Source organism: Podarcis muralis, chromosome 5 (assembly GCF_964188315.1).
Source record: "Podarcis muralis chromosome 5, rPodMur119.hap1.1, whole genome shotgun sequence".
Classification (NCBI taxonomy): Eukaryota; Metazoa; Chordata; class Lepidosauria; order Squamata; family Lacertidae; genus Podarcis; species Podarcis muralis.
The window spans coordinates 28203916-28224651 of record NC_135659.1 but is presented as its reverse complement, the minus strand read 5'-3'; the positions used below and the strand labels follow the sequence as shown (position 1 = coordinate 28224651).

The 20736-nt window shown below is 42.5% G+C and overlaps 1 protein-coding gene across 3 annotated transcripts in view; it reads left to right on the top strand.

Moving 5' to 3' along the window:
* DPYD (dihydropyrimidine dehydrogenase) overlaps window positions 1-20736 on the top strand; it is a 501994-nt gene that overhangs the window by 17554 nt on the left and 463704 nt on the right. Inside the window, exon 1 of one of the 3 annotated variants that reach the window (XM_077928464.1) lies at window positions 11472-11519. The exons of the other annotated variants lie outside the window; for them this stretch is intronic. Coding sequence (XP_077784590.1) covers window positions 11487-11519 — 33 coding nt within the window. The 5' untranslated portion in view covers window positions 11472-11486. Of the gene's footprint in view, window positions 1-11471; window positions 11520-20736 lie in introns of those variants that run through there. 3 annotated transcript variants of the gene reach the window in all.

Here is a 20736-nt window from a genome sequence, read left to right as displayed (position 1 = left end):
TTGTGGGTGCATGGTTGCTGTGCGGTTAATTGAGGAGCAGGTTTCTTCAAGTTTTGCATTGGTTGCTAGGACAAAGTGGTTTCCCCCCCTTTTTGAGCAGTAGCTCTTGAGCATGGCTCTGGATGCCAGTTTTATGTTGGCAAAAAAAGTGGTGCGCAATTTGCTGTGAACAATCCTGTTTTGCTTGACACAGCTTCAGAGATCTTGGAAAGGCAGGCTGCTGTATTATTGATATTGCTCTATTATTTTTGAGAAAAACAGTGATATATATGTTTAAAATAAATTATGCCACACTCCTGAGGAAATATTTAAAAGCCTGCAAGACTGGAAATATTTAAAAGACTGCTGAAAATATTGTGCTGTTCTTCTGCAGCTGCAGTGTGGTTACCTGTTACAAAATCAATAAAGTAAAGGTACCCCTGCCCGTACGGGCCAGTCGTGTCCGACTCTAGGGTTGTGCGCCCATCTCACTTAAGAGGCCAGGGGCCAGCGCTGTCCAGAGACACTTCCGGGTCACGTGGCCAGCGTGACGAAGCTGCTCTGGTGAGCCAGCACCAGCGCAGCACACGGAAACGCTGTTTACGTTCCCGCTGTAAAGCGGCACCTATTTATCTACTTGCACTTAAGGGTGCTTTCGAACTGCTAGGTGGGCAGGAGCTGGAACCGAAAGACAGGAGCTCACCCCGCCACGGGGATTTGAACCGCCGACCATACGATCGGCAAGTCCTAGGCACTGAGGTTTTACCCACAGCGCCACCCGCGTCCCTCTACAAAATCAATAGTACTGTCTGATTAATAAGAGGAAAGGAGTAGATGATTGTGCTGGCTGTGAGAAGCTGTGTGTTTTCTCCGGTACCCGTTGCTGTCAACTTTCTGCCCTTCTGTGCCTGGTTGCAACCCATTCCAGCTGCTCAGACTAGGGCTGGAAGTGATTTTGTAGCAAGATGCCACACTTCAGCTTTGATACGTTCAGTGTAAACAGGCAACCAAAGGGATGAGGTAAGCAGCTCTTCTGAATGGGTAATTCTGTGCATTGATATAATGTTCCACTAGGGGGGTCAGCTGATCCCCTCAAGAATTAAAAGCATGTTGGGGTGGCTGTGAGGTCATGTGAGCTAGCCCTGCATAAATTTTGGAAGTCCCATAGAGACCTTTTCCTTGTGGTCACTGGAGAGCAGGGGTGTCTAAGCTCGGCTAGGTCATGTGAGACATCAACCCCACCCTCATGCATGCTTTTTTGTTGTTTAGTCATTTAGTCGTGTCCGACTCTTCGCGACCCCATGGACCAGAGCACGCCAGGCACTCCTGTCTTCCACTGCCTCCCGCAGCTTGGTCAAACTCATGTTCGTAGCTTTGAGAACACTGTCCAACCATCTCATCCTCTGTCGTCCACTTCTCTTTGTGCCCTCCATCTTTCCCAACATCAGGGTCTTTTCCAATGAGTCTTCTCTTCTCATGAGGTGGCCAAAGTATCAGAGCCTCAGCTTCACAATCTGAGCACTCAGGCCTGATTTCCTTAAGAATGGATAGGTTTGATCTTCTTGAAGTCCATGGGAATCTCAAGAGTCTCCTCCAGCACCATGCATGCTTTTAAATTGTCTTAAATGCCACGTACCACATGGCCATGAGTGGTCAAATGCTGTGATCGACAGAAAGTGCTGCTCATAGATGTTAATGCAGAGGAGGCAGTGGTAAAGATAATCAACAGAGAAAAGGGATGTCTGTGGTTCAAAGGACAACCCAGCCATAAACTCATTGGGTGAGTGTCATTAGACATGCCTCTCTCGTCAGTGTCCTCCTTATGCAGCCACTAATCTGTAAATAACGCCAATCAAACTCATAGGATTACTACCCACAATTAGACTTCATCTACAGATAATGGATATCATATGCTGGGAATACTTAAGAAAGAACATTATTTTGATTCTAAGTATTACCATAAGTAATATAATAAATAGAAACCTTTGACTAGATTAGTGGATTATCCACCTGTAAAATAAGCGAGGAGGGGAATCAAGCTCTTTCAAATATAAACCACCCCCCTCCCCCCAATTCTTGAAAGGAAAAACTAGTCAGTTTTCTATATCATATTTGTAAATAGGCTTGGATGGTTTTTAATGCAAAAGGAATAGGCCAAGAGATGGGTGAGTGCTGAATTGATGCTAATTAGTGAAATTATTACTTTCTACCATGTAACTCTGAATTATTTTTGGAAATTCTGTTTTTGGTCTATTTTTCTTTAATAAGGACTTTTGAATTATACGTGTGTGTAAGTGTGTAAAGTATGGCATTCCAGTGCCTATTTAAAATGTGGAATGGTGTTTACAATGTTCATGGAATGCTGCCTTGGAGCGAAATCCTGTGATTTTGTTTGGGAAAAGGTGCATAAGCTATTTCTTTCTGGGCAGGAGATGTGGTCAAACACTTGATTTTAACCAGTTCTTAATGTGAGGCAATGGTTAGCTATATTTTCAGCTTTCAGTTTCTGATGTATTCTTAGTCCGCAGGAAAAAGCAAGTGACCATTCAAAAGGAAACAATGGAAGGGCAAAATAATCCAGAATGCAGTTTAGTAACCCTATCATTTTGGGTTTGCTCAAATAAAGCACTATGATGTCATTGCTCACCTGAAGGAGATAGGTGAGACTGCCATCTTTGGTTGAAGTTCTAGGTTTCAAAGTGGCGAGGAGAACATAGAATAAGGGTTGCTTCTGGTCAGTTTGCAATAATTGGGCTCAGAGGAGCTATGGAGAAACTCCATGCTCTCCCTAGTAATTGCCCATACCTCATTTTGAAGACTTGTCTCACAGTTGGAGAACACTGATGTATAAGTGGTGTAAATTTTATGCCTGTTCCATCTGTTATCACAATTGCTTACTATAGTAGTGGTGCTAATTTTAGTGGAGCTGCTGTGGTTTTTAGAATGGCAGTGAAAGCTAACGGTGTTATATCTTCACCTTCTTCAGACCAGAGAAAAAGGGAGGGGGTCAAATTTTGTCTGGGTTGCATTTTATTATGTACCCACTTAACTCATGCTTTCTGAAACAGTGCGCAAACCAAAAACCCAGTTGTCCTTTGAAATTCACTCTCTGAATTTTGTGTTCCAGTGCCCCAACAACAACAACAACAAACTGGATATATGGGAATATATGTAAATTGGTGTGTGTGTGTGTGTGTGTGTGTGTGTGTGTGAAAATGACATACTGATGGATTTATAAAGCGTCACAAAAATCCACCAGCGTTTTAGTGCACAATGCTCCAGATACACACACACACACACACACACACACACACACACACCTGATGCAGAAATTTAATAGAAACTGAAATTGACAGATTCCCCCATTCTACATTTATGCCCCATCCTGCAACATGGAACCCACGTTTCATTTGTTTAATCTATGTATTTGACGTTCTGTTTATTTTCCTCTTCTTGCTTTCCCCCTACATTTTTCACCGCTTAAGAAAACTTTAACAACCACCCAAATGTTGATGATGCTATCCGTCTTAGGTCAGGATGTTGCTACCTGATGGAAGATGTACGATGTAAGGCATTCTGGCTGCATTGACAGCCCTGCTTTAGAAAGGTTAGCTGCTTCAGAAATGTCAATTTAAATGAATAAATGAACATTTAAATACATTTCAAAAAAGTGTTCATTTCCCCCTGCAGGATCTTGTATGAAAGTTTTTTTTTTATGCATTTGTTTAAGACGTCCTATTTATAATCCAATAGCCCTCAATTTATGCTAATAAAACTGTTATGCAAACCCCACCATCATGTAGCTAATTTTTCTCTCTCTCTCATGCACACAGTCAGCCCTCATTTGTATTCATAAGGTTTATAGCCTGTAATTGCTGAATATTGGAAAAACAAGGGAATTACCTTTTTGTTCCCCAGAGGCAGGCTCTATGCTTCATCGCTGATCTATGGTGCTTATGACATTTTGAGCAGAATGTGTTCTGAGCTGTCATACAACTTGACGCCAAAGAATTTAAAGATTGCCGTCTTATGGACCTGGAAAGAGAAGAAAACGAAGATCAACTGAAAGTAAAAAATAATAAAAAAAATAAAAAAATAAATTGGATGCAGCTTCTGCTTTTGTCCCATTGATCGGGACCATTTTTATTTTCCTTTCCTCCTCAGCAGTTTTCTCTGTTGTGATTTGTTCAGTATTCTTATAATGTAATCGCTAACAAATATCTCTGAGTAGGCATATTTGTGTGTTTCGTTTCCCTTTCTTACTTCACTTATTAAAATGGTTGTGGGATTTATATAAGCAGCAATGTCTGTTCTCGTAAGAAAAACACTGGGGATTAATTGGATTAGTAGTGTGTCTGGCATCTGGTGGGTGGGGCTTTTGTGTTGTGCTCCGGAATCAGCCCCTCCCTTCGCGTGTTCAATTAAGTTCTGTTAGAGAGGCCAACTGTTGTTCTTGCCTCATGAGGTTGTTTCTGTTTCTCTCAGTAGCATGTTATTGTGTTACCGTTTTCTTTATTATTAAAGCTTCTCTTGACATAGACGTGAGCCGCTTACTTTGCAGAAAGAAAAGAAACTCTGTCAAAGATTGGTGGAATATCCTAAACTGGATGAGTGAGGGGATATTCCCAGTCTAACAGGAGGATTGCTTTGTTTTAGTCACCCCCACTGTCCACAACAGTTCTACTCCACATGCCTGGTGTCTCCAAATATATATACAGTAGTACCTTGGTTCTTGAACAGAATGCATTTTGAGAGTCTCTTTGAGTCCCGGAACTGTTAGAAAACCAAGGTGCAGCTTCTGATTGGCTGCAGAAGCGTCCTGCAGCCAATCAGAAGCTGCGGAAGCCGTGCCAGACGTTCAGCTTGCAAAAATTGTTTGAAAACAAGAATACTCACTTCCAGGTTTCAATCGTTTGGGAGCCTATTTGTTCAGGAACCAAGGTGTTTGAGATCCAAGGTACGACTGTACTTCTGTATCAGTGTTACTGAATTTAAAATTGGAGGCACGTTCTATGTTCCTGCCTGAAAAGGATTACTTTTCTGTCCTGAGAGTCATTTGCCTCTTTATGTCTTCATGAATCCCTGATCTGGACATGCCACTAGATTAGAAGGCAAGCCCAGCATTGTTAACTCTGGCAGAGAGATACAATGGGCAGATAACTTTATAGGTGAGATCTTTGGCTCCATGAGAGGTCCAGAGAATGGCAGCATGAAAACGGGCCTTTTCTGCAGTGGCTCTCCATTGGTGGAATGCTCTTCCCAGAATGGCTCACTTGACACCTTCATTGCACATCTTTAGGCCCAAAGTGAAAACGTTTCTCTGTAACCAGGCCTTTGGCTGATGTTCTATGGCCTTTTCATTGTGTTTAAGGGAGTGGGATCATTGTTTTGTTTTGTTCCTGTTTTATGATGTAGTTTGTCTTTTCCTTTTGTCTTTTCATGTTGTGAACTTCCCAGTGATATTCAGATGAAGGGCTATATACAAATTTAAATGACAACAACAACAATTTTATTATTTATATGTTGCCCATCTGGCTGGGTTGCCCCAGCCACTCTTGGCAGCTTCCAACAAAATATTAAGGACACAACATTAACCGTAAATAACTTCTCTGAATAGGGCTGCCTTCAGAAATATTAACAACATTTTTTGTGGCACATGGTATTAGCATAAAGGTAAAGGTAAAGGGACCCCTGACCATTAGGTCCAGTAGTGACCGACTCTGGGGTTGCGGCACTCATCTCGCTTTATTGGCCAAGGGAGCTGGCGTACAGCTTCTGGGTCATGTGGCCAGCATGACTAAGCCGCTTCTGGCAAACCAGAGCAGCGCACGGAAACGTCATTTACCTTCCTGCCAGAGCGGTACCTATTTATCTACTTGCACTTTGACGTGCTTTCGAACTGCTAGGGTTGGCAGGAGCAGGGATCGAGCAATGGGAGCTCACCCCGTCATGGGGATTCAAACCGCCAACCTTCTGATTGGCAAGTCCTAGGCTCTGTGGTTTAACCCACAGCGCCACCCGCGTCCCATGGTATTAGTATACTTGCCTTATATTCACTTAACAAGGGGGAGAGCATTCAACATCTCAAAGCGTTCTATGTGTATGAATAAGAACTGTGAAAGAGTCTTCCTATATCAGAATATAGGTCTATCTACTAGCCCAGTATCTATCCTGCTTCCCAAAGCCAGCAAACAGATGCCTCTGGGAAACATACAAACAAGGCTTGAAGGCATCAGGTATTTTCTGCAATCGCTCCCTGGCAACTGGTTTTCCAACTTGAATTCAAAGTTTTGTTTGTGACCTATAAAGTTCAGGTCCCCAATATATTTTGGAGTGCCTATCTAGACCCTTCCGTCTTCATTTGGGGCCTTTCCCTTGGTTCCTGCTCTGAGAAGTTTCAGGGGGTTGCAACAAGAGAGAAGGTCTTTTCAGTTGTGGAATGATCCTTCCTTTGAGGTCCACCTGGCACCATCATTAACATCCTTTCAACCCCAAGTAAAAGCATGCCTCTTCTCCAAGGCATTTGATGGTTTAAGATAATTTTGCTGCCTTCTGGTGGCATGTTTTTTGCTGCCATTTTGTTTGGTTTGGTTTGTAGGTTAATGCATTGCTTTTATTGTAATGCATCATACTTTTTCCTGATTTCATGCCATGGTTGTTGTTTTTTTATTTTGCAAGTTGTTTGGAGACTGTCAAATGACCTATAAATTGAATTGTTGCTGCTGCTGTTATTGTCTCTGAAAATCTAGATTCCTTATAGCTGTCATGACTGGTAGTCAATAAGAGATGGATGCTACATTAATTTGTCTGCTCCCCTTTTCAAGCTGTGTGTGTTAGTGGCACTCTCCACTGCATAGGCCAGCTCTTAGAATCCTCCCTCTTAGAAGCACTGCCCTGAAGAGCCCTGCTGCACCTTTACCTGTTATCTGACAGAGGTGTCTGCCTTTCACCTACTGGCTTTGGCATGCCAGCCACCCTGCTTCTGGGGAGAATGAGCTTAAGTACAGAGAAGCCGGTTAAAATAAAGGAAGTTTAACAAGCTTTAATGAGATCCAAGGGGTGAGGATACATAAAAGGGAAGAAAATGAGTTCAAGTTCTACACCAATAGACATTAAATAACAGAATGTAAAATGCCCAGCATTGCCCTGACTTAACATGCTTAACTTGCCTCCGGGTCGGTTATATATTGGAATGGAGTTAAAACTGGCTCTCTTCTCCGGTGACCTTTTTTACCGGTTCAGAGAGTGGGGAGGGTAAGTTTTTGGACCAATGAAAAGCCATGGATTTCTAACCTTGCAAGGGGAACTTGGTACCCTCATTGCCAAGTTGATGAGGTTTGATTGCAATGACCACATCCTGTGGGAAAGGTTTAGTGGGTGCATAATAAGCTCCTTGCTCTGGCCGTGTTAGTTGTGCCCTCTTCTGCCAACTCAAATGCATCTAAAATGAACACATTTCAGTTGTGCCAAAGACACATTACTGTTTCTGCTTGCCCATGCTTAAATTGTTGGAAGTTCCTTGCCTATATGTGGGGAACAGCAAAAAATAAATAAGCCAATCTGTTTACATTGCACATCCATGTTCTTTATATTGGTAAGGGAGAAAGGGAGCCATTAGATATCTACCTTTCTCTTCACTCCTTACCCCCAATCCTCGTTGCCTTTGACTGTCAAAGGCTGTTGGAACTCTATGAGACTGGAAAGGATGAATGAATGACGTAAAAGCTGAGCTTGAATGTAGCACTCACAGACCAAAAGTGGGCCTGGTCAGCAAGTCCTTCACACTCATTAAGAGCCATGCATTCATAAGGCATGCTTGGCTAATTTGCATTGTGGGTATCACTAATAGCTTAGATGTGGCTGATTCTGGCATTCCTGGACAGTAGGGCCCATGGTAGACTTGACTATGACATTTTAAAAATACCAAGCAGTTTCTAGATGCCTTTGATCAAATGAATGACATAGCCAAAATGGCACTCCTGCTTACACAACTGCCTGCTTCCCAAATCCGTAAACTACAGTCCAAACCATACTATGATATGGGCAGAGGGTGCTACATATGAACTGCAGTGCGGAATAGAATCACATTATGGGCGCGTACACACCATACATTTAAAGTGCCATCCCCCCCCCCCCCGAATCCTGGGAACTATATTTTATCCTTCAAATAGCTACAATTTGCAGCACCCTTGACAAACTACAGCTTCTGTGATTCTTTGGGGGAAATAATGTGCTTTCATTATATGCAACCCTACTCATAGTTCTAGGCTATGGTGGAAAGTTACTCGTTTTCTTTATTGTATTTATCGAAAATCATGCAAGTTGGGCGTAACAAGCAGCTGGGCAAATGAAACAAGCTTGGGGCAAAATCCAAAGCGGGCAGGGATGGTTTCTCGACCAGAACTACTGGATCACCTAAATGATGCCATAGCAAAAAAAGGACTTCCAGAGTGTTGTTTCCAGTTTCCTGGAAACATCCTCACATTCTATCTCTCGCACAGGATGTCACCTAGTCGCTGGCTCTTGGAATTGAAAAGCCTGCAGACTGGGTCTTCCACCATTTCTGTGACACCTCTGTGTAATTGTATACATATATGAACTTGTGATGGTGCATGCTGCTGGCATCATAAAGATGATTCAGGCTGATGGCCAGACATGACAGATTGGTATGGGATGCCAACATAAAGCCAGTTTGCACTTGTCTGGCGGCGCAGCAGCAGTTTGCCGATGTGTCACTTTATGGGGCTCAGAGTGTTAGTCTTAAAATAAAAACTCCCTTCTAAAAAGCTACACTGGTTGGCAAAAAAATAACTTGCTGATTAAACTTAAAAGCAGAAGTAACTTCAGTTCTAACTCATCCTGTGATTGGAATCTGTAGATCATTAACTTTCTGCTGGCTGATGCATGGCCATCTGAGCCCATTTTGGGTTTGAATAAACATTCATAACCTTTTCCAGGACAGGACCTTTAATCTCCCGGCAGTTTGGATATTAGGCAGGTTGAGCTTCTAGGATGTAGCCCAAAGGAAAGTAGTACATATTGATTTTATTGATTCCAACCCTGCTGAAATATTATGTACTTTAAAAAAGAAAATCAAATGCATGGGCAGGATAATCCTCATTTGGCCCTGGAGTGTTTAAAACAATTCTTTGTTGTTTGGGCAGCGTGTGTATGTGGGAGGCTGATCTTAAAGAGTCTGCAGATTCTCCAACAACAACTGAACAGAATGCACTATACCTTCTTTGTATACAAAGTTTGTCTACCAAATGAATATATATCCCAAATGAAGGTCCCATTCCTGTACTTTCACTCACTGGAGTAGTTGCATTTGTTTTTGTATTACACCGAACTTGAGTTGCAGTTTCTCCTTATTTGCCTTGAATGAGATGTAACTCTGACTATTCAAACATTTACATTCAGGTATCCTAATCAAGAGGGACGTGGGTGGCGCTGTGGGTAAAAGCTTCAGCGCCTAGGGCTTGCCGATCGAAAGGTCGGCGGTTCGAATCCCCGCGGCGGGGTGTGCTCCCGTTGTTCGGTCCCAGCGCCTGCCAACCTAGCAGTTCGAAAGCACCCCCAGGTGCAAGTAGATAAATAGGGACCGCTTACTAGCGGGAAGGTAAACGGCGTTTCCGTGTGCGGCTCTGGCTCGCCAGAGCAGCGATGTCACGCTGGCCACATGACCCGGAAGTGTCTCTGGACAGCGCTGGCCCCCGGCCTCTTGAGTGAGATGGGCGCACAACCCTAGAGTCTGTCAAGACTGGCCTGTACGGGCAGGGGTACCTTTACCCTATCCTAAGGGACATGTTAAATTACATTTACACAACTTCGGTTCTATCACATTTTTGTTGTTAAGCTGAGATGAAGAAAGTGAATTGCCACTTAGTCCAGCCAATTTCCTTGGAGAGGCCATCACTTCACCAGCTTTTCCATGTACACCTTCACAGTTCAACCAGTCCCAGTCAACTGGCTAGCAGATTTCCCCCTATTACATTGTGGAAATCAATGCTTTCAAATGGTGCAAAAATCTGAACTACAATGTTATATTTTGGGCTTTGTATGCAATCCTGGCTGTGTATGGAAATGTTAACCCTTATAACAATGAAATCCTTGCTTCCACATGTTGTAGATTCTATTATAATTTTTCTTACATATCTCCGAGACAGGTTGGTTTATGTGGCAAAACGTGCTTGCATCCCTAGAGCAGGGGGGTCTCCGAAAAATACTAGAACCTGGCTGGTTCTGCACATTCAATTCAGATGTTCAGAATCAGATAGCAGGGGCTCTGCTGAAGTTGGTTACAGCCTAAATAGTTAGAGAAGACTCACTCACCAATATTTTGGTGGAAAATTATTTCTCTGTCCCAGATCGGTAATCGTGAGGTCAGCTATCAAGTCAGTCAAAGAGAAAATTAATTAATTCTGCCTCCATATGATCAAACTTCCCATCCAGATTCATGGAGCACAAAAATAAGATAAATGTTCAGTGAAGCGGAGTGCATAGCCCAAACCTTTCACATTTGATGGGTAATTACACCTACAATTAGACCAATAATTTACTTAAGAGTGAATGTTTATGACTTGTAATATTTTGGGAAAGTCTTAGCTTCCCCTTACTCTTCTCATCCTTTGGTGTGTGGATGTGTTTAACTTTCAAAATTTTGTTCTTTCAGTCTTTGCTGCCACTTGCATGCGCGTCTACAATTTTAGAGCAATTCCATGGTCCACTTCAAACTGTGGATGGGCAATGGTGTGTTTGAATGCTTCCACACATATATATTCCTAATTATTAGCATTCTAGGGGAAGTGGATTCTTCCATTTTTCCTTGCTGTGTTGCATCCATTCAGAGAGTGGGGTTTTTTTAAGAGGAGTATTCAGATACACGCAGTCTGAAGTGGTTCCGTTTCAACAGGACTGCCATGAGAAGATTGTTAATGTTTAGGTACCTTGAGAGCCAGTGTGGTGTAGTGGTTAAGAGCAGTGGACTCATAATCTGGTGAACCGGGTTTGATTCCCTGTTCGTCCACATGCAGCTGCTGGGTGACCTTGGGCTAGTCACACTTCTCTGAAGTCTCTCAGCCTCACTCACCTCACAGAGTGTTTGTTGTGGGGAAGGGAGGGAAAGGAGAATGTTAGCCGCTTTGAGACTCCTTCGGGTAGTGATAAAGCGGAATATCAAATCCAAACTCCTCCTCTTCTTCTTCTTCTTAGGTAGACTCAAGGCATTAAGCAAAGAGGGAATATCAATGCCATCTTTGCCTCCAAAGTGCATTCCATGCCTCTCACTCACTACCTCATCGTTGCTGGTGACTCCTCCCAGTCTAAGCTTCAGACACACAAGCATAGAACTGGGAATGCCATGGTTTCTGCCAAATGGCTAGTGCCAGCTTGAATTACACTGGCTAGGAGGCAAAGGCATCTCCTCACTCTACTTTTGGCACTACGATTCATTTGTAAAACTCTGCATAATCAGACTGGATTGGGCCGGGCAGAATGGTGTCTTCAAGATGAATGGTTCCTTGCGAAGTGGATTAGAATTTGTAAGTGTGAGCAACTTGTCTCTATCAAACGAGCATAATATTAAGATGCATTGAAATGCTTAATGAAATTAACTGAAAATAAATATTTTGTGGATAATGGATTAGTAATGGTATTAGTTATCATTTAGCAGTATACTGGGAATAAATTACAATGTGTTCAAGCTGCTTTCTTTTGGTAAAGAAGTTAAATTGCATTTTTGAATGTAGGATGTGGAGTTCATCCATTGAGCCGGCCGCTGAGAACTCCTGTTCATGCTTTCCTGAGCAAAATTTGTTCTATTAACCCTACTTGATTCCCACCCCCACCATTTTTAATGTGCTGTTCCATAAATCAGATACACTTTATAAAACCAATTATTTATAATGAGCTATGGTGCACTGCCAGATATTATCAGTTCAGTGTCAAACCAAAGAGCTCGGTGGGTTTAGGTCTTGTTTTAAGTACTTTGCGCCTTCAAATTTAGTAAGCTACTTGCAAGGTGATGTTGTGCTTTGTAGTCACATATATTTGCTTGATTGGGGAGACAAGGGTGCACAGGTTGACTCGGTAGTTCCAGGAGCCATCGTTGGTAGTTACTTTTGCATCAGATTCCATGCAGAAGTTGCCAGCCTTTTTAGACCTGTGGTCATGTTTGGATTTTCAAGTGAGTGCTGCGGTCACCACTACCTCTGGTCACTTCTCTCCATTGGATTAGCATCCCCTCCAGGACAGAAAGAGAGAAAGTGTGGAAGTGCACACATCATTTCCCAAGGGATCAAGGTAGATCTAGCAGAATCAATCTGAGCCTTGAAAGCACATGGAGTTGAAAGAGGAAATGGGAAACAGTATCAGTTTTCCAGCTTTCTCTTTCCGTTCAGTGTGCTTTTCAAGTGGGAAGAAGGTAGCCAACCTTATAACCTAGCATTCATGAAGCCCCAGAGCCTCCCTAGTTGCTGCTTCCTTGGTCCTGAGGTGCTGAGGGTGGTTACATTTTCCTTCAGTACAGAGAGCTGAAAGAGGAAGTTAGAAGAATGACACATTGCCACTTCCTCTTTCAGCTTTATGTGCTTTTCAAGGCTCAATGTAATGTCTTTAGTTTTACCCAGATCTCTTGGGACGGCAAAGTGTGTGTACAGTGGTACCTCAGGTTAAGTACTTAATTGGTTCCGGAGGTCCGGAACGACCTGAAACTGTTAACCTGAAACTGTTCTTAACCTGAAGCACTATTTCTGGGTTAGCGGAGTCTGTAACCTGAAGCGTATGTAACCTGAAGCCTATGTAACCCGAGGTACCACTGCACTTTCTCTTGGGAGTGGGGAAATGATCAGAGAGGGTAGTACCCATGGGACTCACTCAAAAAATCAAATGTGCTCAGTCAATCAATCAATCAATCACTTGATTGTACTAGCCAAAGGCCATGACAGTTTATGTGCCCAATTCTTTCACTTTGCTTAATGGAGTTGCATGGCTTCCCAGATGTCCAGCACAAAATAAACAGACTAGGATCATTGCACTTTCTCTCTGCCCCGTCTCTCCTGGCTGCTCTGCTTTTTTCTGAAACAAAGTCCAATGCTATAAAATATAATGCCGTGTTAAGACTTGCAATCCAGATAAGCCTTTTTAATCATCCACCTTGTTTGCTTGTTGGGCAAGGCATGTGGGTTCTGGGAGTATTGGGGGTTCTGTCTTTCTCCTTCTCACCCACTTACTGTGGGGTGGCTCTGAGGGTTAGGGTATGCACAATTTCCCTGTATTTCCAGAACCCTTGGAACCGAAGCACCGCATAAGATGCGATCTTATGCTATACTTGAGCTGTGCAGATCCTGCATTATGTTCCATCTGACTTGCCAATCTGACTTGCCAAACATTCATAAGCTTACATCTTAATGGTGATGTTCAAATGATTGTTACCTGATCAGAAGATTAATTTCAAGCTCAAATAAAACAGATGTCTTGGGGAAATCTGCAGATGCTTATTTCTCACTGTGGATCAAAACTCTTAAGATACTTAGCTTAATTGTTCTAATCTGCCCATTACTTTTTGGGAGGGGGGCGGAATCATATTCCAATTGTTCTCGCTTGGGAAACAGATGTACTTTGTAATACACCGAACACGGCTTGCTATGAGGGATAAAGTAGCGAGTGGTTTATAAAAAATGGTAAACAGATAAGTTTAAGCTCCCCTCAGCATACATTCCAAAGCCCACCTAATCAATTACAGTTTGATCAGAGGGCTGTTTTTTCTATGGGTGGATTTATTTTGTAACCTAAATTAGATTTGTGTGTGTGTTTTCATTCACTAGAACTAAGCCAGGGGCAGAGCTAGCCTTCTCATTCCCACTCCCCCCCCCCCATGTGTTTACTGGATACATTTTAAGAAATGTCTGAAGATGGTGGCTAGATTCCTCCATGTCATTATTCACAGGCAGGTACAGGGCCTTTTCTGTAGTGGCGCCCACCCCTGTGTAGTACACCCTCCCATCAGATGTCAAGGAGATAAGTAACTCGGGGTGAGAGAGGCCAGCCAACCAGTCTGCCAGCCCTTGCTGTTGGGAGCGGACAGACAAGTCCCAGGCTTCTGTGGGGCAATGTGAGGAGGCACCTCTTTGAGGGCAGGGGAGGGGGCTCAGAGACCGGGGGGGGGGCAGCAGCAGCGACTGCCCAGAGGACTCCCAGGGAGAGGGGAGAGGAGAGGCAGCTGAGGGAACACTCCACAAGGGAGTGTGTTCAAAAAAGAGTGAGAGGCTGCCAGCTCTGCAGGCAAAGGGTGACATAACTGGGCTCCTGAGCCCCACAGGGTGCCGCAGAAAGAATGGAGTTGGTCAAGGGAGGTCAAGGCAGGCCTTTGGTCTGAGCCAGCAGAGCTCTTTTTATGTATGATTGATGAAGGAACTGAGCAATGTGAACTTGGCCCTTTAAAATAACCATTATGCAAGGTTGCAGGAGTGTGTCTACTGTGCCAAAGTAATTCAGCTGTGGATGTGTACGCACCCTAAAATGTGGGCCATTTAACCTGTATAAATATGCAAGTCAAGGATTTCTCTCTCTCTCTCTCTCTCTCTCTCTCTCTCTCTGTGTGTGTGTGTGTGTGTGTGTTCTTTTGTTGGAGAAGGCCACACCTGCCTTGTCTTCTGAACACTAAATATTTCATTAAGAAAGTCCTCTGGCTTCTGAGATTTTGTCAGGCATTGCCTAACATGCTTCCAGCATACCTTTGCAAGCATGAGGGCTAGAATGTTGTGGTACTTCTTAAAATCAAAAGATTGAATTTTGCAGCTGCTGCCCACTATCAGGTTCTGTGTTGCTTCTTGAAGAACACGAGAGAGAGAGAGAGAGAGAGAGAGAGAGAGAGAGAGCGCCAGCCATAGGATGCAATTCCACAACCACTTACATGGGAGTAAATCCTATTGAACTCATTAGGACTTACTTCTGAGTAGACATGTAAAGGATTTCATTGCATATTCTGGGGCATCTTCTACTGCATTGCACCTGAGCAGTTTCCTTGGTTGTATATAACGGCCTTCAATTTCCCCCCTCTTTAATTAACCATCATTTTCTCTTGAAAGGCACCTAGAACAAGTCAGGTTGTAGAATGATAAATTTATGATAGATGAAACTCTGCTGATTCCAGAGTCAGATGCTTAGGGTGACTGGAGAAAGCTATCAACTTTTGCCAGGGAGACTTTTCCAGGTTTTTCGTTTGACTTCTCAAAAGTTTTAATTGGAGCTGCTTTACATAAAATGTGTCACAATGTCAAGATAGTATTTTTTGTAACATCTTGTGTGACTTAATGGAATTCTGCTCCGCAAGGCTATCGCTCCTGATGACACGCGCAAAAGCATGCAAAACATTTTACAATATAGAGAGGATCAATCTGAAACTTTAAAGCTATCATAAAGCTTATAATAATAGAAGGGAGGCAGAATTTTAGGGGAGTTTTTTTCTTTTTCACGACACATTAGTAGAAAGATGAGAGAGATTGAGATTGCAATAGAGACCTATATCAGTCCAAGGCTGTTTTTTTTTATGCTAGGGGGTGTGTGTTTGAGAAATGCAAATCACTCGGGTTCTTGAAGACGAGAATGTGAAATATTTCTAACACTGAGGTGCTCCTGAAATAGTACGCAACTCACATGGATCCACAAGTTTACACCCGAACTAAATTTTTATGGGTTTAAATTTTCACGTGGGAAACTTATTCTTTCAGTGAGGTAGACCTTTTTCAAAATAAAAGCATGCAAGCCATATTTTTGGCCCCCATGTTTTCTGTCAGAGTCATTTAGATCAACCTTCTGTTTTTGCAGCAATCAGAAGCCTAGGTGAAGCCCACAGGTCTTCAATCAGTACAGTGGTACCTCAGGTTAAATACTTAATTCGTTCTGGAGGTCCGTACTTAACCTGAAACTGTTCTTAACCTGAAGCACCACTTTAGCTAATGGGACCTCCTGCTGCTGCCGCGCCGCCGAAGCCTGATTTCTGTTCTTATCCTGAAGCAAAGTTCTTAAGCTGAAGCACTATTTCTGGGTTAGCGGAGTCTGTAACCTGAAGCGTATGTAACCCAAGGTACCACTGTATTGTGCTATAACTGGATATATGTGTGGCTGTCCTTGATTCCACCCATGTACATCTTTCATGACTGCTGCCAGCCATTAACCCCACTCCCCATCCATTACCCCCACTCCCCATCCCCATTATATTTTCCAGCTATCAGTGTTCTATGACTATAGAGTATGCTTAGTCCCTGCTGGGGTGTTTTAGGGTGTGCCCCCCAAATATTTCTTTAAAAAATTGATACTTCTGTAAACCTTGGCATTCACCCACTTCACTGATACCTCGGAATAATAATAATAATAATAATAATAATAATAATAATAATAATAATAATAATTTATACCCCGCTCATCTAACTGGGTTTCCCTAGCAACTCTGGGCAGCTTCCAACAAAAGATTAAAAAATACATTAAAACATCAGCCATTCAAAACTTCCCTAAACAGGGCTGCCTTCAGATGTCTGTGAGAAGAAGTGTGCATGCACACGAAAGCTCATACCAATAACTAACTTAGTTGGTCTCTAAGGCGCTACTGGGATATGGACGCGGGTGGTGCTGTGGGTTAAACCACAGAGTCTAGGACTTGCCGATCAGAAGGTCGGCGGTTCGAATCCCCGCGACGGGATGAGGTCCCGTTGCTCGGTCCCTGCTCCTGCCAACCTAGCAGTTCGAAAGCACGTCAAAGTGCAAGTAGATAAATAGGGACCGCTCCAGCGGAAAGGTAAACGGCGTTTCCGTGCGCTGCTCTGGTTCGCCAGAAGCGGCTTAGTCATGCTGGCCAAATGACCCAGAAGCTGTAGGTCGGCTCCCTCGGCCAATAAAGCGAGATGAGCGTCGCAACCCCAGAGTCGGTCACGACCGGACCTAATGGTCAGGGGTCCCTTTTTAAGGTGCTACTGGAAGGAATTTATTTATTTTATTTTATTTATTTTGTTTCGACTATGGCAGACCAACGTGACTACCTACCTGTAACTTCTTAAGAAAGGACAGTGCCATTTTTGACTATGTAAACCTTGATCTTTGGAAATACCTGCTGTACACACCTCTCACAAAGATGGCAGGTGGTGGAGAAATTCGTCTTGGATCTGAGTGCTTTGCATGTCACAGTTACCATCATCTAACGCTCTTCAGAGTCTTGCATTAAAAAAGAGAAGTTTAAAAGCATTTTACTCGTTCTGAAAGAAAATATTTCATAAGTGTGTTTTCCCCTGGGTGTGTGTCCCTCCCCCCCCATAAACAAAAATATAAATCACGATAAATAAAGAATTAGCCTCTAACCTCTAATGGATGCTGGTGGTATTGTGTGCCAAACACTTTTTGCAACGTTATTGCTGGAATATGCTGTACTGTGAACTCTTGCTGGATTTCAGCAACTGTTACCCTCCGAGCCATCCTAGCTGATGCAGAATTCCAAGAGTAGCAAATGCCAGGGTTTCTTCCAAGAGTTCTCTTTTTAAACCATATGGTGTCATGCCCAATGGATTACATCTGTTATGGTATGATATTAAGAATATATTATTCAGTTCAAAGGCTGCGGAGAGATTTCTAGCATGTCGTCTGTTTAGCAGTGCCGTATTAAACATTTATAAAAGATAGAAGCCTATGCATTTTAACTTCCATAAAAATAGGCTGTAAGACCAGCCCCTAGACTCCTCCTGCGTACTTTAGCAGCTGGCCACACATCTGGGTTCTTTAGAGGGCCTGCCTGGGCCTGGAATATTCTGTGGGTTTTTTTTAACAAAAATTGCACTTCTAGTTCATATGAGGGATTTCATCTCCGTGGCTTAGGACCAAATGAGGCGTTACAGTGGCGCGACATAACTCATATTGTGCTGAACTTGTGTGAAGTGGAGCTGAGACAATTTAAAGCGCAGCGTTACCCACGCAGGAGGGGGGAACTGAAGCGTCGAACATCCCATGTGCTTGTTCCCAATATGGTTTCTCTCTGGGTTTTTCTTCTCCTCCAGGCAGGAGTTGCTTTTGGTTTTGGAGCTTCACTAGAAGAAACAACCGGATGGAATGATTTTGAAAGTTGTTGTTGTTTTGCACCAGTACTGAATTTTCAATCTCAGAATCAGGGTGGATTTGATTTAAATCACTAGTCAGTAAGACTTGATTTAAATCAGTTTTTGTGTTTTTAACAGAAAGACTCATTCTTGCTGCTATAATCTTAATATTTACAGTGGTACCTCTAGTTACAAACTTAATTCGTTCTGGAGGTCTGTTCTTAACCTGAAAACTGAAACTGTTCTTAACTAGGGGTGTGCTTTCGCTAATGGGGCCTCTTGCTGCCACTGCGCCACCGGCACACAATTTCCGTTCTCATCCTGGGGCAAAGTTCTCAACTCGTGGTAACTCTTCCAGGTTAGCGGAGTTTGTAACCTGAAGCATTTGTAACCTTGAGGCATTTGTAACTCGAGGTACCACTGTACAACCAGATGAAGGTTTGTTTTTGGAATAATACATTTTCAGAGTAGTTTTTACAGTTATATCAAAAATTACTGATTTGTTTATACTATTAGAAATACAGATAATTATGAAATTATTGTGAGGTTTCACAAGTTTATATTTGGACAACTTTTCTGTTTATATTTGGAAAACTTTTCTGCTGTACTTTATTGGAAGGAGAAAAATAAACATTTCCTTAATAACAATTTAAACCATTTATTTAACTAAAACAATAACATTATAGTATATGTATCCATGTTTGTTAACTGATGTGGTTAAACAATTTAAAAAAACAGACTGAGTTTTAGGACTCATGAAAAACTTAAAACAAATCCTTATTTCCTGATGAATAGCCTTTGGACTATAATGTAACTTAAATAGAAAACTATCTTTAGAAAGATGTTTCCTCCAAAAGCATTTTATTTTAAAAATCTATTTAAATAAAAATCTGATTTTTTAATTTATTTTTAAAAATAATTTATTTTTATCCACCCTGCTCCGAATAAGCACTTGCTCTTCTTATGTCATATCCATTCCCATGTACTGTTAAAACTCATTTTTATCACAGACCATGTGACCAGGTATGAGGTGGTGGAATTCTAAAATGGCAGAGTGGATTGTACCATTTCAGGTTACGGGTGTGTATGGGGTAGGGGTGGCGCCACTTTCTGAATGCTCCTCCATGTAATGGCTTGCCCAAGTATTCAGAAATGTGTCTCCCCCCCCACCCCCAATTTGCAGTGTAAAATGATGCAAACCACTCTATCACCATCACACCTTACCTGAATTGCTGGAGTTAGTTTTTTTTTAATTCCATCTCACTTTCCAGATTAGGACTTCTGCAGCACTTATGAAAGAAAGAATGTCATCGAAGATTTACAGAATGTCTTGGTCTTTTGACCAAGAAACAAAAGCTGGACATGGTAGCCAGGATTAATATTTTAAACTGCTGTGGAGAGAAGGGGCCTTCATTTACATCTGCAACAATGATTTGCAAAACTCCGGAGGGATTCTTTGCTGTTCTTCAGTAAAATAGTAGCTTTTGTAGTTTGCATCATTGTCTGTTCTACAAAGTCAATTCTTCTGATACCTGATTACTTTTTTAACATCATTTGATCAAAATCTAGCTATTCACTTGTGTGTGTGTGAGTGTGATAGTCTGGACACAATTACCCATACATTGGTAACATTACATTTAGAATAATGCAGTGTGTTGTACATGGGACTGTCTTATGGTTGCATGATATACTTATTGCGTCTGGGAATATGAAACACATCTCACTGGTTTTGAGACAGCTGTGTTGACTTCCAGTTCGTCTCTGAACAAAATCTGAAGTTCTGAGTGTGACATATAAAGCTCTTAAGCAGCCTGTGAACAGGGTACCATTCCCTCCTGCTTGGGTATTAAGATCAGCATCTGGTGACCTGCTTCAAGTCCCACTGCCTTTAGGGTGAAATCAAGGTGGTGACCATTGACAGGACCTTTTCAGTTTTGGCACCCCATTTGACAGATTCGTTCCACGGGCAGGTTCACCAACTGGGAAGCCCAGCATTCAATTACAGAGCCGATGTGATGCTCCTGCTATTCACACACATCCCTGACCTCTCCCCTGGCATGTCCCAGCAAAGCTATTGCTAGGAAGCTCACATTATGGCTTTGCCGCACTGGGTGAGCCGCTTCTGAGAGCCTTGGCTGAATAACAGTCTATGGCTAGTCATATATAGGTACGAATGGCAATGGCATAGGAGCAAGCCATGTAGCTCCAATTTACATTAGAATTTCATGGCTTGGGGTATAAGTTTTGAATGTCACTTGCACAGTGCTCTGTTTAATTTTTTGCCCTGAATGCCAAGTTGCTTTGGAAATGTAAGACCTGCACCACCTTGAAGGCCAACAAAAGTGAACAGGGTTTTGTTTTTTTCTGCTTTCTGCAGTAGACTACCTTGATTAATTTGTCCCTGTGCAGGGGTGCTTTGAAGAGGAGCAACTGCAATTGTATACACCCTTACTTCAGAGTTAATCCCATTGACCTCTGTGGGGCTGATTTCTATGTAGACATCCATAGGATAGCATCTGTTCATTTACATAGGAGAAGGCTGTTCCCGGGGTGTGGAAAATGAATCTATAGCACAGTGCTGCAAAATCATCTGGTTTTGAAAACAGAGGGTGTATTATTCACAGCAATCTAGAGCAAATAAATATGGTGTATGCATATGGAATTTAGACTGAGAGAAGAT